The sequence below is a fragment of the Rhyacophila brunnea genome, unplaced genomic scaffold (assembly GCF_057557595.1).
Source record: "Rhyacophila brunnea isolate RB1 unplaced genomic scaffold, BYU_Rbru_1.0 scaffold_1, whole genome shotgun sequence".
NCBI classification, from domain to species: Eukaryota; Metazoa; Arthropoda; class Insecta; order Trichoptera; family Rhyacophilidae; genus Rhyacophila; species Rhyacophila brunnea.
In genome coordinates, this window is record NW_028232751.1 from 8712078 (window position 1) to 8732054 (window position 19977).

The 19977-nt window shown below is 31.3% G+C and overlaps 1 protein-coding gene across 1 annotated transcript in view; it reads left to right on the forward strand.

Annotated features, from left to right (window-relative positions):
- The first annotated feature begins 323 nt into the window (after positions 1-323).
- Positions 324-19977, forward strand: part of LOC147079449 (chymotrypsin-1-like) — a 54863-nt gene continuing 35209 nt past the window's right edge. The window contains exons 1-3 of the mRNA XM_085941166.1: positions 324-466; positions 3063-3124; positions 7759-7850. Coding sequence (XP_085797292.1) covers positions 409-466; positions 3063-3124; positions 7759-7850 — 212 coding nt within the window. The 5' untranslated portion in view covers positions 324-408. The remainder of the gene's footprint in view (positions 467-3062; positions 3125-7758; positions 7851-19977) is intronic.

Below are 19977 nucleotides of genomic sequence, written 5' to 3' on the forward strand. Positions count from 1 at the left end.
CTTTACAAAGATAACAGCAATTACTCAGGTGCATTATTATTGTTTTTACACAAATACAGATAACATTCAAATACATTAGTCATAATTATACGTAGGAAGTAGATAAAAATAAATGTATTCGCAATCGTAAATTATTTTTTTTAAATAAAACACATAAAATATAAAATAATAGTATTATAGTAAATCTACGAAATAAATTTAATTTTCTTTGATAAGAAATTGATAAATTGATAAGATACGTTATATTAATATTATCATAATTATATTTCATATGATTAAATTGATAGTACACAGTTATTTGTAATCAATCCAATACCTATTACACCAGTTGCAGTTCTAAAGCTGATAAACAACGTTTACACGTGCAAACCTTCCGTTGAGATTCATACGTATTATTAAAAAACTAAAATGCGCCAACTCGTTATTTTAATCCTTCTCAGTTTTGAAGTATTCATCATTATAAAAGGTATGATAATTTCATCTAATCGCCTTATTAGATATTATTATGTTGAAAATATAAAAAATAGTAGGTATTGTTGTTTTAATTTAATAAAACGCAATTTTTTTTTTGTAGTACTTATTCCACTTTTAATCAATAGATTAGGACCGGTTTCGTTCACTTCAGAAAGACATTTTCAACGAAATTGCGTTTTAATAAATCAAAACAACAATAGAATGCAGTTCCACCATGAATTGATAGTTAACAAAATAAAAGAAAAATAGTAGGTATATAATATAATAATAATTATGAAAAGATGGCTTGAATCCATGCAATGTTGAAAACAATAATTGAACATCTAACTGATCTAACCTAATCTAAACCAATCTTACCTCATCTAACGTAATTTAACCTAGTCAAAACTAATCTAACCTAATCTAAACCAATCTTACCTAATCTAACGTAATTTAACCTAGTCTAAACTGATCTAACCTAATCTAACCTAATCCAAACTAATCTAACCTAATATGTTGCATTGCCTTCTGGATTTAATCTAACCTAATCTAAACTAATCCAACGTAATTTAACCTAGTCTAAACTAATCTGACCTAATATGTTGCATTGCCTTCTGGATGTAGTAGTGACAAGGTATAATTATCGAGTATGTAAAAATATGAAATAAATACAATGAATATAATATTATTTCCAATAATAATTACTTCTGTAAGCATTAAAGTGTGTCACATAACCGAAACGCGGATTCAACATTGGTAATTTTTAACGACGTTCTGGAAGCTTTATATTTCAATTATTTTATGACTTTACCGTCATTAAGTCATAAACAAAATTCGACTTAAAAAATTTGGTTCAAGGCTTTGCATTTCTATCTTATTAATTTATTATAACTACATATTTCTACATATACTTATTAACTACATTGCTAACCTATTCATTTATCAATATTATACATAGCTATAAATTACCTACCTATCTTTTCTTGGTTGGGATTTGGGCAAATCAAATGTTATTAAATGTTATAAGAATGCCACTTCTTCTTCTATTATAAAACACTATATAATATAAAACTCGATGATAAGATTGATAAGATACAATAAGTAACATATACATACATTTAATACCTAGTAGCTATATGCAATACGCATTTAGTTTACGTATACAATAAAAATGTAAGATTAGAAGAAAATATTAAATTATCTGCAACTGTATAATATATATATGTTACGCCGAATGTGCGAAATTTACTATTACATGAAATGAGAAAAATTTTGGCTAACTCATGTAATAGTCAAGCCCGTTGCCTTATTCATGAATTAGGTAAATTATCTGCCGAGTACGTGAATTCGCCAGGGTATGGAATTCTTAACTATCAACATGACAGTAAAAAAAAAGTAAATTTAATACTCATGGTTTTATTAGTTATAATTGGATATAATATAATATTATTATTATTATGTTAGGTTGGGTTAGGTTTTGTAATTCTGAATTCAACTGAAAGTCCATTTTGGGGTTAGCTAACAAGACAAGTGTCAATAAACTATCACAAACATACAATCGGCCATTGCACGATTGATACCCAAGCACGAATCAAATCGCGAAAATACCTTTTAATAAAATTCTTCCGTTATATTATAGTTCTAGATTTTTTTTGCGCATAGTAAATGGATATGAACGTCATTGTAGTAGTTATTGATTGGTATATTTTTATATAATCGATGATATTTGACACATTTGGTTAGTTTGATTACTTGCAAAAAACACCACCGGAGCGCGGCCATCTATTTTGACCATAGATAATAATATACGTAAATTTTGACCAATGCATGAGCATTTGACACATTTAGTTTACTTGCAAAAATACCACAGTAGCGCTACTATCTAATTTGTCCAATGCATGAACTAGGCAGAAAAAATACTGCCGAATTCACGCCCTCGACAGATATTTTGTCTAATTCATGAATAAGGCAACGGGCTTGCATGTTTCATGATTTAGGCAAAATTTTGCACATTCGGCGTAACATATGTATACATATATATTATATTCAACTATACGCTTTAAACATTTATATAGCGAGTTTTATATAAGTACTGTGATTCTCGTTCTACTTCTTTCTATGCCTTAAAATTTATCAGACGTTTTCTCGGTATGTCGCTGATTCTTGAGCCGAGAGTATGACGTTCATGGTATACCAGAGACTCGCTTACTTACCTTCACTTGAAAGGTCGGTGGTTCGAACCCACCCGAAAAAATATCTAAAATTATGACATAAATAAACAATACACAATTTTAGATATTTTATATATACTTAATAATATTTTTTTATCGTCAATTATTATTTAGTCTAAGCAGATCTTGATGAATTATATCATTAACATATTAATAATAAAATGTCAAAATGTTATTTTGCATATTACAAAAGCGGTCACCCACCCAAGTACGCAATGTCGCTTAACTTCGGTGATCGGACGAAAACCGTCAGCCGCTCGGCTGGTAAAATTCTGCATTAATTGCATTGAATTTTGAACACAGAATTTTATTTTAATGCCAATGTCACGGCGAGCGGTAAAACATATACATGTGAAAAATGTTTTATTTTGATTTCAGCATATCCTCAGAGTAGAATCGTCAATGGAACTCCGTCTGATGATCATGAATTCCCATTTATGGTGAGTACCTACTAAAGATCGCAAGCCTGCATCGATTTTTAATGCTGAGTTCATGTAGAATATTAAATATTCACTGGTTGTTTTCTACATGAACTCAGTTGTAATGTAACTAACAGGGAAATTTCAGAGAAAGAACCTTGAACTCGGTGGGATTCAAACAGATGTCTTTCGCTTGTCGGACAAGGTCTCCGAGGGTTTTGCAAATAATATATATCAATGAAAATGTTTTGCATTCAAAACACGTTCAGTACATACCAAAGAGGGCGGACAGTTTTCAATCTCTTTGCAATACACGGTCTTGAATAAAAATAATAAAATCAGAAAGACTGATATTAACCTACTTTTACACGTGTATGAACATTCAGACGAATATTAAAATAGATATTGAGAGAAATTGTTGGGTGAATCGAGCATTCATTCATTGTAACTGAATAGTTTTTTAAAATTTTCTAACTTAAATCATATTTTACTAAAATGAAAATGTGTCAAGTAAATTAAACAATCCACATTTAACATTATCATCAAATGAACGTCTTTCATTTAACCAGTGGTTCTTAACCTTTTCGAAGTCACGGTTCACTTGTCTTTTGATCATAAGAAAAAAATGCGGTGCACCAAAATCAAACGGTCATAAAACAAAGAAAGGTACTGTTCGGTTATCAGGAATACAGCGGAAAACACATTTTGAAAATACCCGATATACTAGATTATTTGTTAGTTTGGGTTAGTTTAGGTAAGGTTAGGTTAGGTTGGGTTATGTTAGGTTGCGTTAGGTTAGGTTAGGTTAGTTTAGGTAAGGTTAGGTTAGGTTGGGTTATGTTAGGTTGCGTTAGGTTAGGTTAGGTTAGGTTTGGTTAGGTTACCCTAACAAATAATCCAGTTTTTCGGCTATTTTCAAAATGTGTTTTCCGCTGTATTCCTGATAACCGAACAGTACCCAAAGAAAATATGCGAACATAACTGTTATTACAACTCAGGTATCGCATTAATTGATCTTTAAATCAAATAAATTCCATTTTCTTATGGGTAATTTTAATTACAGTTTTTCCATGTATATATATATCTTTTCTTTAATATTTTTTTTCTTTAACTGTTTTGTAATCTGTTTAATGTTGTAAGTAAAATGATATTGACGTGCGTGTTTGAACATGTACCGTTTAAAAAAAAATAAAAAAAATTCGGTTAGGTACATGTTCAAACACGCGCGTTAACATAATTTTACTCCCTATTTTAATTATAGTTTGTCAATTTATGGCTACGGCCGTATGTTGTAGCTTAACCACTGGGGAATGACAAAAGAAATGGCGTATTTCAAAAAAACACTACCTTATTCTTAGGTCAATAATTATTATAAAGCAATCATTATTCATAAGATGTTTATCACACTTGAATGGTCAAAAACATAGCTTATAATAAGTATCTTTAGAATCATCTTCAAATGTGTTAATCTTGCCGATTTTTTGAATAATAAAATGCCTAATTCTTGTCAAATTTGGGATAACAGAGATTATCAATATAATTTTTTATCGTGAATATTTTACAAAAATTATCTCGTAATAAATTGTACTAATGGTTTCATAAATGCATTTAAAAATTAATAAACGTAAAAAATCTTAACACCACTGCACAGTTATGTACCGAAATATGACTGTATTCTAAAACATTAGAGCGAGAGGTTTAAAATAATACTATTTTATGTAACAAAAATACTTTATGCAGTCATCAAATGTTTAAAATAACTATAAAGGATAATAAGGCTTCAAAATTATATAAATAGATTATCTACAACATTTAAGGAGTGTCCAGGATCATGGTTTGAAAATACAATAAAAACTCAATTTCAGATAACTAAATAGGTACCTACTGAATTTTCAGACAATTTTAAACTAAAGTGAATGGGGACGTGATTCTACGCCTGATTAAGGCCCGTTTCAGACGGGATACCGGTGTCGCGCTCGTATATAATAAGAATGCCTTTGTATTCGAATAAAGGGGCCTTTGTATTATGTTTATGAACGCCTCAGAGCTAATGAGTCAACGCGTATCCGGTACACTTTTCCGTCGGCCGCTACATTCTCAAGCCGTCGATACACTTGTTTTTATTATCGCAGCCAGTTTTATAACCTGATTTTATGCGTTGACTCATTAACTCTGGGGCGTTTATAAACATTATACAAAGGCCTTTTATATTATATCGAGCGCGACACCGGTGTCCCGTCTGAAACGGGCCTAAGGGCGACACTTTGTCTAGGGACGTCACTGCGTGAAAACTGCCATGTATACGTGAAAATGACGATTACCGCTTAATTTCAAGACTTACGACTTTAATTTAATTGGGATTACGCATAATAAAGCGTTATGTCAACCATAAACTGTTGAAGCGCTTAAGAACAACACAAGATTTTCTTAAACGGATAGTGAGCTGCAAGATGGCCCGGGGAAGTCATTTGAACGATTTTGTGTTTCGAATTGAATGGGTTATCGCAAGAGAATTTTATTATATGCCACATATTTATGAATTTGTTGATTTTGAATAAAACCAATTCCCAGGGCATACACTCACGTTTTACTTAAGACACTTAAAAAAAATACACAGATGTCTCAATAATTACGATCAAAGTGTAGTTCTTACAATTTCAAATTTTGGTTTAAAAACTGTTATAACAATAATATGATATGCCATGCCAGTCAAAATTGATATCGGTCAGTCATCCATGCTTTCTGCTCCAAACAGAATAATTAGCTGTGAGATATTATATCGAACATTTTAATGAGGATAGTAATTTTTCCTGTTATAATAGTGAACGAATAACAACATTAAATTGCTCATATCTCCAAACTATGTTTCTGTGGCATATTATTGGCTTGCAATAAACCCTTCAATTATCAAATGAAATAAACATATTCGCAAAAAAACGATGTGTGTTTTATTTAGAAACAAAAATTCATACCAGAACATAGATTGTTTGTAATAGCTGCAATGTGATTACTACGTAAATTCAAGGTTTTATGGTTTTATAAAAGTATACGTTATATCAAAGGTAATATAATTAAACGTATTGAAATTTTGGTGGCATGTAGAAGATTTAAGATCATTCTAAACTCTATGACCGATTCTATAAAACCGTCATATGCACAGTTGTAGCATACGAGTGCAAGTCATGGACGCTAAATATGAAAGCAGCTGAAAAGATGGACTACTTTGAGAGAAAGATCCTGACGCGGATATACGGACCCATGAATGATGGTGGGGAGTGGAGAATTAGGTACAACACGGAACTATACCATTTATACCAAGATTCAAAACTTTCCACCTTCATAAAACTCCAGAGGCTAAACTGGGCAGGCCATGTCCAGCGCATGCTTGAGTCACGGACACAGAAGAAAATCCTCGTAGGAAACCCAGGGGGATAAGGCCAGTGGGAAAGACACGCACACGATGGGGTGATAATATTACAAAAGATGCCAACCAACTGCTAAAAATCAGGAACTGGAAAAGACGTGCGGAGGACCGTTCTGGCTGGAGGACGGCGGTGGAGGAGCCAGGGCTCGACTTGAGCAAGAAACTCTATGGCGTAATATTATAAATGAACATAACATATTAATAATAATAAAAAAATGACAAAATTTTCAGATCATAGTTTATAACAGCTAAACAGTGGTTTCTAAACTTACTAGTTACTACGTCCCTCTTATATAATAAAATCTAATCTTGGCGCCTCCCCCTTTATTTCATAAAATAATACATACACGTTTTTAAATGGTAAAAAAATATAACAGGTATTTAATACAACAAAATGAAAAAAAAACGTAATTGACAGAAAAATAACAAGATTGTGTGCGATAGATGTGCTTGTTTATTAGCACAAAGTTTATCAATAAAATGCAGCTAACTCAGAAAATCCCATTTCGCGCGAATAATAATTATGATGTTACGAATGGCAGCATTATTTGCATTGCTTTGCTTGGCAAAGTATTATATTCTTCACTTCGAAATCATTGCATTGAAATCAAAATATAATGCGTCGTTTGTGAAGCGTAGACGGTAGATAATGCTTCAATTTTACTAGATTTAATAAGCACATTAATTTCACATTGATTAGTGTCACATATCTGATAATAACTCTGCTATTATTATTATTTATTTAAATATATACCTATGACATAACTGTATTTTTAAAAATGTTCAATTTTATTTCATTATCTTATATATACCGGATTTTTTATTACGTATTTTTAAGTGTTTTATTTCGACATTAATTTGACCTTAGTACAATACGACCATCTATTTCCGATACAACAGCTCACAATGAACTGTTATACGGCCAATTGGATACATGCAAATTTCCGGACACGAAGGAGTGTCGTACTTCTCTGGCGGCATCCAGAACATAATGTACCCACGCCACGTGAAGTGCCCCTTTGTGCATAGGTACATAAATCACCGATGGCATGTATGGTGGGTCTAAAAAAAGGTCATCCGTATGGCATTTGGTCCTCACAAAATACGTCGTTGACTTTTACGCGACTGTAAATTGGCTGAATGCAGTTCCCGCTATGCCCACGCGAATTCCATGTTCTTACCGATTATGTATTATATATTTTATGGAATTATAGTAATATTTTTATTGTAGGTTTCCATAAGGAACCGAAAGGGTATGCATGACTGCGGCGGTACTATTTTGGACGCATCAACAATTTTGACAGCTGGACACTGCGTATGCAGGTAAGAATATATTTTATGTCAATAGTATAAAGGCTGTGGTTAATGGTGAGTGAAATGCCTCTAGGGACACTGGGACAATATATGAAAAGTGCAACACAAAAATGGACCCCTCCAAACCAACTCACCCAACACTCTTAATCCGTTAATCCTTAATACCTTTGGATGTGAAGCATCAGCAGTTAAAGTTTCAGGAGCAGATACCCAAGGCTTGGAGTGAGCTTTGAACAGTGGCGAAGGGTGGAGGTAGGCTGGTAAGATCCGACATAAATAATGGATACTAAGCTTTATCAGTCGAAAGTATTTGTTGTCATTAAACTAAGACTGCAATGTGTAGAAAGTGTTTGTTATTTTTTAAAATTCAATTAAACCCAGCCTAATCTAAGCCATAGTAGATAATAGTCAAAAATAATTATTTATCTATAAAATATCTAAAATTATGCCATTAAACAATACATAATTTTAGATATTTACAGATAGAAGAATATTTTTTATCGATAGTTTGGATATGCAGGGCTCAGTGAAAAATAACTAACACCATCTGTAATAATATGTATCTTAAATTCAACGAAAACAAATAAAAGTATGAATAAAAAATTGTGCACAATTTTGTCGGATCACCCAAAGCATACCATAACTATTATGGTTTAGTTTAGGCAGGGTTGATTTATTTTTACAAACTAATCAATAATATCTATAAAATGTACGCCTAATTGAATAAAACCAAAAAATACGTAATGACTGACACAGTTTAAATTGCACTATTTATGTCGGATCTCAACAGCCTACATTCACTCTTTGCCACTGACTTTGACTGAGTTTACTGAAAGACAAACAAAACTTTGTGATCACATTCTCAATAAGACGCCACTATTTTTTTTTAAATGCAATATAATTTGGTTATCTCCAATCGCCATTGTATATTCGGAAAGAACAAATATGAAAAGTACAATTTAGCACTTTTTACTAATAATTTACGCTTTAAAAGATTAATCATGAGGATATTAGCTTCAAAGTCGATAGCGTTCATATTCTGCCATTTGGAAATAATCTCAAATAACTGTCAAGCATATGTTTTCTTTTTTCTTTCGACCATGTCCAATCCTAATAGGATCATATGGGCATCCACAGAGTGGAGGTTTGTATTGACAGATTTTGTTTTTATGAGAAATGGATGTCAGCCACTTGCTCAACCTATTAGGTCCATACTCTGACTCATGCACAAATTGAAAAACAATATGTGTACTTGTCAGACCCAGGATTTGAACCTGAGACCCACGACGCAATAGGTCAACGCTTAAGCTGCGCAGCCATCGTGGGTGTACACATTGAAGCACATTTAGTTAACGTTAGCGTTTAGTCGTAAAATATAAAAAATGGCGGCCGATGCATATAAATGTCTTTGCAATCAACCTCCGGTTTATTTCTAATTTACCAACACACGGAGCTGGATTTGATATTTTTAATTATTATGGTAAGTAATTACATATGATACAAAAGTAGAACAATCAGAATTAAGTTACCACTTTTGAAACTAATAGCCACACAGAGTACATCACCATACTCAATTCCAAATGGTATTTTGTGCTTGTTGACAAACTACAGTTAAAAATTTGCAACATAAAAACCGATGTATATTCTATTCATATACAAATTATTATTATTCTAAAATATTTTAATATACGGCCCGAATTTTATGTTAATATGCTTAACTACTTATGGTCCTCAAAAAAGTATGTTTGAACCGCCGGTTGCCGACCGCTGATTTAGACTATATTCCATAAAAAAGTAAGATAATCTGTTAATTGAAGTTTACATAATATTTTTATGAATGAAAGAACTTATTTAACAATAACAAAAATAATAATATATAACATTTAATTCACATAATTCAATTCAGTACATAAAATGATTGATGTTCATACATTTTAGCCACCTACCTACTGATATTTTGAAGAAAACTACCAGATTTTTCACCTGAAAGACAATCGTTGAAAAAGTGATAAATCAGCTTCAAACCCATTAGGGAGAATGAAAGTCCGTCCCAAATTAAAAATCATGCCATCATCTCTCATCTAGATTTCTTTCACATATTTTTTAATAATTAACCACTATTTGGTTAGGACACCAAGATTTCTGTTGCCAACTGGCTAGTAATGATAATTAATATAGTTGTTTTACATATAATACATAATTTATATACTTCACCATATTCGATGCTTAGAGGATCATTTATTTATTGTGGGAATCCACAAAGTGGAGGTTGTCTTGACAGATTTTTTACAAGAAATGGATTTTAGTCACTTGCTCAATTTATCAGGACCATACAAAAACACATTGAAAAACAATATGTGAATTTACCAGACCCGGGATCCTCGATATTATAAGCCGACACGTTACCGCTCGGTTATCGTTGGCGTCCGAAAAAATCAATACATAGGTATCTAAAAACATTATAATAACTTGAAATACTTTGTATCTATATAGAATCAGATTTGGTGCGGTCTCGTTCAATACAAAAAATACATTTGTGAAATATTTAAAAAATCTTCCTATAGCTTTCAGGAAAACTGATTAAACTGTAATTTAATGATAAAAATTACCATAAGATAATAACATGTAATAATGAGTTGAATTTATTTAACTAACGTATATTTTATACTTAAAAAAATATACCAATAAATATTTTTCTCTTTAATGTTTTTAGTAAATTGTGAGTAACTATCTAAAATGTATTAAATTGCACTTTTCGTATTCTGTCGCTAGAGGCATTATGCTCACCCAAATGCCGCGATTATATGCGACGACGGAGGTTCCACTATCGCAAAGTGTCGAGTTAATGCCCGCATAAAATATTACACTCGAATTGACTTAATTTAAGTTGGTATCACAAACCTTATTAATAAGTAGGGATTCCAATCCCGGGATCCCGAGCTATTTTCGATACCTATGAATCCCGGGATTGATAAACATAATCCCGGGATTTCGGCATTGATTTTTATCAATTTTTATGGAACATAAAATAAAAGCGAAAATATAACAGAAAAAATACTTTTAATAAAAAATAACTACATCAGAAATAAACTCGGTTTGAATGAAGTTTGACTTATACCCATGTGTATGTTGCCGATTCATTTTATTTTTTCACATAAATTATTAAAAATGAGAAAGATTGGAAAAAACAATGCTTCGCACTTTTAACAAATAATTCCACCATGATCTCATACGTTTTACGGCAATTTCATATTTGGCTGACTAATTAGATTTATGAAGCGGAAAGGCCATAAGTAGGTACGCCATGATTATTTGCTTTACTATTTTAAATCTCGCTAATCCATTCGTTAAGTCTTTACTATCACAAACAGCAATCTCGTATTAAATTCACATTATTATTTATATATATATATATATATACCTATATTTAATATTATTTACTCCATTAAACTTTTAGTATTTCCAAGATTGAACGTAGATATACAATATTAACAATAAATGTCTTAAATATTATTAATTATACTAGATTTATTTTTGACCGATTTTATCAATGTTATGTGTAAATATAATTTTTTTATATTAACAATGGAAAAAAATGCCAATCCCGGGACCAGTCCCGGGATCCCGGGATTGTCAAATTGTAATCCCGAAATCCCGGGATCAGAATTTTGGCTCGGGATTGGATTCCCTATTAATAAGATAAAAACGCTCAAACCAGTTGTCATAGACAAAGACGTAGAATCCAACTTTGGCTTAGGACTTAATAATAAAGGTATAGGTATAAATTGATTATTTACGTTATTTATGTTTTACGTTTAGATTATTTATTTTATTTGACCACGTTTTTATTCGCTAGTATTCTTGTTTATCCGGTACAAATTTTTTCTTGGGTGTCCAGTACATTTATTTTTCTTGTTTATCCAAGATTTGTATTGGATGATTGACGATTTTTAACTAACTTCCTAACTAGCTAGACATTTGAAACTTTTAGAATATGTAGAACACGACGACAATACATTATTTTAATACTTTTAGCCATTTTTAAGCAGAATTGAATTCATTTTCAGTTAATTCTGTTTTGTATGGAAAGTTATTAATGTTGGTTGCTAAGGGGGTCATAGCAACTAAATTATTAATATATACGTGCGTTACTATGGAAATAAATATGAAATGTCAAAATGACATTTGAATATTCTATAATATTTATTCAGTATTTCTATCAAGTACAATAAAAAGTTTTTATTAATACATAGAATTGTCAAGTTTATATGATTCAACAGAAAAATTAAAAACGTGGTATATAAAAAGTTATTTTTATCTTGTAATTATCTATTTATATTATTATATTGAAAATAATATAAAGTATATGTTATTACACCTGTTTAAATTTATCCCATATTATACCACTCTCGAAAATCAAAATTAAATTTTAGTTGGTTCTCGAATAACAGAATCTCGATTGTGGAATTTCTCCGGGAGGAATTTCATATTATTTGCATGCAGTTATTGTTGGTAATATTATTCATGCATATTTCTGATTCTATTTCTATTTCTCGGAAAATCTACAATAATTTCCATGACCGAGAAGCAGAGAGCTTTAGCTGTAAATGGGAACAAATAACACTTCAGTTAATAACTAATAAAGTTCAAGGATCAATATTTATATAATACGTATATTTTATCTTTATCACAGAATAACTCTATGACTATTCCAGATTCATTACCTTGAACTGCAGATGTCAGGGCTTAAAATCCCGATAAAATATGCCAGAATTAGCTTTCACGTGATTTTCATCTGAGACGATTAGATAACGAAATTACTCATTCCAATAATAATATATTCCCTCGTATAAGAATAAGACAACAAAAAGATTAAAATAGATTTGTAATCATCACCCTTATTACAATGTAGGTAGAGTTACTATTTTATCAACGTTCATCGATGTCTTTCTGTTTATGAATTTCGTATGAATAGATCCAGACGTTAATGACCAGAATCGTTTACTTTGATTCTTTTAGTCTTCAGTTGTAGAAAGTATTAGTCAGTTAAGGGGATGACTAGGTTTAGGATTTTAGGTGCTAAAAAATGAATAATAAGTACCTAAAATATCGATGGTGCAGATCACAAACCTCCTTAGTCAAAAAATACGATTTTACAGGGGAAAGTTAAAACTGATTTATTTGCAGCATAATACGATGAATATGACATAGGAGTTTTAATTAAAAAATCAATAAACTCGGCTATTTTTCTCTTTGACATAGGAGGTAAAGTTCAACAGATCCGTTAATTTTTTGTTGATTTTTTGATACCATAAAGTCAAAATCATAAAATTTGACATATAAGGTTTGTGATCTGCACCATCGATATGTAGATATAATTGGAAAATATGTTATTAAAATTTTATAAATATTTACCGAAAAACAAAAATAGGTGCTAAAAATTTAAATAAGTATCTATTACAGTAAATCATATATATTTCAACAGTGTAATTTTTTTATTATTTATTCACAAGCAGAAAATGCTTTGTTACAATAAATAACAAAATAATGCTTCAAATTTTCAAAAGTGAATCATTGACGATTTGATCTTAGATAAGGAATTGATCTTAAGATATAGATTTGATAATGATATGCTATTAGATTAGAAAAACTTTTTTCCACTTCTACAGATGTTATTATTGCGTATGTAAATGAAACTATTTCTGAAGCAGAAAAAATTTAAGCATCTGAGGAATCTGATGGATTTTCCAAAACAGCTTTAATATTCTGCAGCATTTGAAGTCCAGTATTTTTATTTAAAACTGAATAAATATAGAATATTGAAATGTCATTTTGACATGTCATATTGATTTCCATATTAACGCACGTATATATTAATAATTTAGTTGCTAGGACCCCCTTAGCAACCAATAATATTGTTTTACTTTTTACGATTTTTTTCCGAAATAACTTTCTATACAAAACAGAATTAACTGAAAATGAATTCAATTCTGCTTAAAGATGGCTAAAAGTATTAAAATGGAATGCATTGTCATCGTGTTCTGATATGATATCTAAAAGTTTCAAATGTCTAGCTAGTCGGGAAGTTAGTTAAAAATCGATTTGAAGATTTGTATTGGACAAACAAGAATACGAGCTAATAAAAACGTGGTAAAATACATCAACTTTTATTTAAATTTTACTTTCACTTTAATAATTATTTCTTTAATTTTATTTAAAAATGGAAACGCTCGTGTATTGTAAAAAAATATTAAAACATTGGTTTTCTTCTAAGTAATAAAAATCAAAACATATAAATTCTTCCCATAGTATGAATTCGCATTGAAGCCGCTGAAAAATATTGTTTTTTTTTGAAAAAAAATATCAATTCTAATATCGCGAATTCGAGATCGTAAATACAAATCTCGGGACTGAATGTTCAGTACGGGATTGCAGCCCTTATATGACACGTGCCGCTATGCAACTGGTATTCGGTGGCACGGAAAATTAATGATGCAATTATCTTGACACAATCCTGAGCCTGCGAACGGAAAGTTCAAGGTCAAATGAAAGATCGTCTCCAGTTCGCGATAGCATCGCAACTGAAGGAAATTGCCCACCGATGTAAAAAGTTGAAGCCTCTGTAATCTGTACCTACGAACGGATATAATTACGCCGTAATTAAAACTGATCTGACGACAGGATTAATTAAAATCAAAGTGATTACTGATTATATTACCACATAGCCTTATAACAAATAGATATATTTAACTTTTTACGACTCTTGACGGCGATTTCGCTAAGGCTAAGGCCACATAGGTAGGTGCCTTGCTTAGTGGCTACGTGCTAGGTGATGTATTCTACCGAACCATAGAGGTATTAAATAAAAAAGAAGGACAAGGAATTGGCTTTCTCATAGAACTGAATGAAGCAGGCCAACAATAGACGACAACTTACAAGAAATAGCGACGTGATAAAAAAAAAACCAGACCGCGTGCCTCTTTCGGCATTTTCGTGCACACAATTTTAATTGTACTAAAGCGGTGCTTGATTGGGTCAAAATATCATCTTTATAATAATTCGTCGATTTACAAGCCCCATGATATTATAACGGAAAAAACACTTGATATGGTACCTTTGGTACGATCTGCTAAAATAGTGTACAAACGTTTTCAATGCTTTAAATGTCGTCAGCCTGATAAAATAGCAACTCTAGCAGCGGGTCTATTCTATACACAAGGCTGTTTTCGGTCCATTACGGCAGCTAAATAGGGTAGGAAAGTATCGAATTATTAACACGTATTGTAACAATTACAATAATTTAGTTATAATTGTTACAATAGTACCATGTTTTAACAGCACTTCTCGTGGCTGTGATAAATTTTAGACCGAGATAGACAGTTTTGACAGTTCAGACGGCGAAGTGTTAATAAGTCGATACTTTTCTACCCTATTTAGCTGCCGTAGAGGACCGAAAGAAGGCTTGTGGATAGAATAGACCCGCTGGGGTGCCCGACCCAAATCGTTGGGTGGGCCAAAAAAAATATTACTGAGCTTAGGTGGGCCACTCATATAAAAAAATAAAACAAAGAACTTACTTATTCAAAATATTTTATTACCTTATAATTAATGTGACATTTGTTTTTGTATATGGTTTGACATCTTTTTCATATTGACTGGTAATTTAGCCGACGCGCATCGCAGTTGATTGGTCGTGTTTTCATCGAGCAACCTGCTACGACACTTCGTTTTTTAATTTAATTTCGAAAAGAACGATTCTCAGCGATATGTAGTCCCAAATGCTGTTGTAATGCACATTGACAGTCGTTTCAATATTGAAAATTTATCTTCGAGGATATATTTCTGATACAACTCAAGCTTATTCCCTTCGAACATTCACTTTCACTCTATGCTTGATTGCAGTTCTATTAGCTCCATTTGTAAATTTTGAGGCGCTGATTCCTCCACGTTAAATGGAGTTAATAATATTTTGAACTTTTCCTCATACTTTCGCATAAATGCGAATCTGTTTTCGAATTCTTTAATTAATTTTGTGACTTCATTAGAACATTTATAAAAATCTTTACGGTCACTATTAAGGGGGATCATAATTATATGCCACAGAGAATCTAGCGGAAAAATACGAAGCTTCCAATTTGAGATTTTTTTGATAATTAAAATTTCAGCTGTATTAATTAATAAATATCTATCTGAAAACATTAAAAAAAAAAAATAAGTCAAAGATAAACTTACAATTGTAAAAAAAATGTGAATTTGTCACATATTTGGTACATATTATGTTACGCTATTATTACATTATTTTTATGGTTATATTTAATTTTAAAATTTAGTTTAATAAGTTTTCAAATTTTCAACGTTTAGACTTTTGACTAATTCATACCTAGTTTTAATATTTTTTATATCTTTTTTAAAAACATCGATTTTTATAAAAAATATAAATGTGTATAACTTGAAATCCTTTTTATTTATATCAGTTCCAGCTTAAATATTGGGAACATACTTAAATAAGATTTCATATAAATAAAAATGATTTCAAGTTATACACATTTATATTTTTTATAAAAATCGATGTTTTTCTCTGTTGGCATATTTATGATCCCCTTAAGTACGGAGTGTGTGGAGCCGGCATAAGCATAAAAACAGGTACCAGCACGCAGCACAACAAGAAAGTTGTAATTTCATAAAGTATAATATAAATGTGGTAAATTTACGAGATTTTTTTTTATTGTATGAATACCAAAATGCAAAATATAGAAAGCTGAAAACCGCCGCAATGGGGCGCAAAAAATCTTCATTTGAGCCGCGGGTTAGCCATGCCTGACTAGACAGTACACAAATCCGCCCTAAAATTGGTGTGAAAAAATTACAAGATAAAAAGATTTTTTTATATACAACGTTTTTAAATTTTTTGTTGAATTATTATGCTCAATATGCTCAGACTTGTACTTGATATGAAGTATATAAAAAATAAACAAACAACAAATATAGAATACTGAAATGTCTTATTGACATTTCATTTTGATTTCCATAGTAACGCACGTATATATTAATAATTTTGTTGCAGGACCACCCCCTTAGCAACCAATAATAGTCTTTTACTTTTTACGGATTTTTCTGAAATAACTTTCCATACAAAACAGAATTAACTGAAAATGAATTCAATTCTGCTTAAAGATGGCTAAAAGTATTTTAAAAAAATGCATTGGCATCGTGATCTGTTATATTCTAAAAGTTTCAAATGTCTAGCTAGTCGGGAAGTTAGTTAAAAATCGATTGCAAGATTTGTACTGGACAAACAACCACCGGACAAACAAGAATACGACCTAATAAAAACGTTGTAAAAAAACTGCAATATTATAGATGATCATGATGATAGAAATACAATATACTTATGCGTGTAAATAAATGAATCACCTCGTATTGTATAAATGAAATAAAATATTATATAGGTTCAAACAGTATATAGGCGGTATTAATTAATTAAAATATCCAAACTGTGTAGGTTGTAGATAATGAATTCGAATGTTTTGCCTGTGGCGTATTTTATTTCCACTGAAATCTATTGTATTAAAAACAAAATTAAGATAAAACCGATATCGGTGTATCATAACTCACTGGTACTCCACACAAATTAATATTCTATGATGGATTTGATTTTAACCAAACATAAACTTTTCCATTGCCGCTTTTCAAAATAAACTAGGGTGACCATAATATAACAAAATCAAAAAATAATCACCCAACCGGACGCCGCACCGTCGTAGACACGTATACAGGACAAAGACGAGGGATTTTAATCAGTTTCTATCTACTACTTAATATTTTGGCACTGTTCGGTTATACGGAATACAGCCGAAAACGCATTTTGAAAATAGCCGATACACTGGATTATTTGTTAGGTTAACCTAACCTAACCTAACCTAACCTAACCTAAACTAACCCAAAATAACAAATAATCCAGTTTATCGGCTATTTTCAAAATGCGTTTTCGGCTGTATTCCGTATAACCGAACAGTACCAATATTTTTAATTCATTTTACTCTTAGCATAACGTTTTTTTTATTGCGGATTGAGAATTACCATGCCTAAGGCTTTATATAAAAAATAAAAAAACTCTTTTTTCGTTGGAACTTAAACATATGCATGATTAAATCATTATTTACGTGTGCAGATTTAAATTTTCACTAACTATTAAATCATAATATAATAATATTAAATATTTTTATAAAGTCCCTATAAGTACCTAACGTATATTTATTTTCGAATTGCGTGGCGTCCAGTTGTTCCAGCGCCAAATCGTCCTAGACCCTTACTCACTCAGTCGAGGAAAAGAATCCTCTTCTAAACGATTGCTGCGTCGTCGGTGATCGAATGACATATGGACGCCACGCCACGTCAGCATTACAAAATTGAAACCTTCGATTTTATTAAAAAAGATTTACATATTTAGAATTATACATATTTTTATTTTTTAGATAATTGTATAATTATAAATATAGATTTCATTGTAACTAGATATGCATTTCATTATTCAAAAATCTTTTTGCGACCTCCAAATAACTTAGTAAACTACATTCTTTCAGACTACAGACTATCTCTTAGGTATGCTTACATACTGCAGTCTGCAATTTAGAAGAAATCTTTATTTAGCTACGTATTTTTTTCAACTTATACGAGGTATAAATGAGAACTCTGCCATTATGGGCAGTGTTGACCTGTATGTCCTTAGAAATAGAGAGCATTAGTTGTTTATTCTCCCAAGATGCAGAACCAACCTGGTAGTGCGTCGCTTAAGAAACAACACCGCGGAAGTCAATTAATTAAAATTTTCAGGGGAAACAAAAAACGTCTCAAAAAATTGAAAATTGATACCTTTTAACTTTTTTTTTTGTGTTTAGTTAAAAAAACCTTTTTTCATTCAAAAAGAATTTTTCCATCGAAGGAACACGGTGTAGGATTTTTTTATCTACCGAATGTTATTCAAAACTCAAAACCGCAAAATGGGGACTTACGCGGTGTTGTTTCTTAAAAGACGCACTGGTAATGCCAAAATTGAGAGATGATAACTATGTTCAACCAAATTGCTTCGGGTTTTGAATATTCCACTTGCGTGAGGGTGAGTTTAGGTGGACGATATTTTATAAATTCTTAAAATAGGGTCTCCTTAGCAAACTCGGTGTATGTACTTCTTTGAACTTCTATAATATGTAAAATTGTATGTTTATATTATTATGTTCTCTTTTTATATATTCATTTTTATTACTTTTTCGGTACAGTTCGGTTATGAGGAATACAGCGGAAAACACATTTTGAAAATACCCAATATACTGGATTATTTGTTAGTTCAGGATAGTTTAGGTTAGTTTAGGTTACGTTAAGTTAGGTTAGGTTATGTTTGGTAAGGTTAACCTAACAAATAATTCAGTAGGTATATCGGCTATTCTCAAAATGTGTTTTCCGCTGTATTCCGCATAACCGAACTGTGCCACTTTTTCTTTATATTTATATTTCATGTCATGTTGTGAACGTCTTGAACTTATAATTTATAATATCCACAATTCGTTAAAAAAAATGAATAGAATTGAATATTACTACGTACCCGTCCAGGAAAATGATATGGTCACCGTAGAAATATTTTCCATAATATTTTAATATTTAGCGCAACCTTCTGATTTGAATGATGGATTGCAAAATCAATCAGAGCCATTACGTAATTGCATTATGCCGCATCCTGGATTCTATTTTACGCAGCTTCATTTCAATATCGTTGCACAACGTTCAAGGCCGTATAAAATCGAAGGTTATGATAACATCGATATCTCTCTCTGCCTGGGGAAAATTTTTAATGGAAAAATATGTTTCAATAAAGAGTTAAAATAACTTGTTAAAAATAATATAACAAAATTTATTTGAAACAGTATCTACTAGTGGTGAAGACTTGATACTAACCGATGATTTGAGGTTTACTTTGACTGAAGATTATATTAGCAAGTGCATTTTTTACAATATTTTTTTACACACAATACCGACAAATAAAACGACGCTAATAGTGCAAATTATTATACCATCCGTAAGTACCACGTTGATGGGTGGTATACATGGCCCCCACAAAGAGGGAGCTGACAGGGGGGCGCGG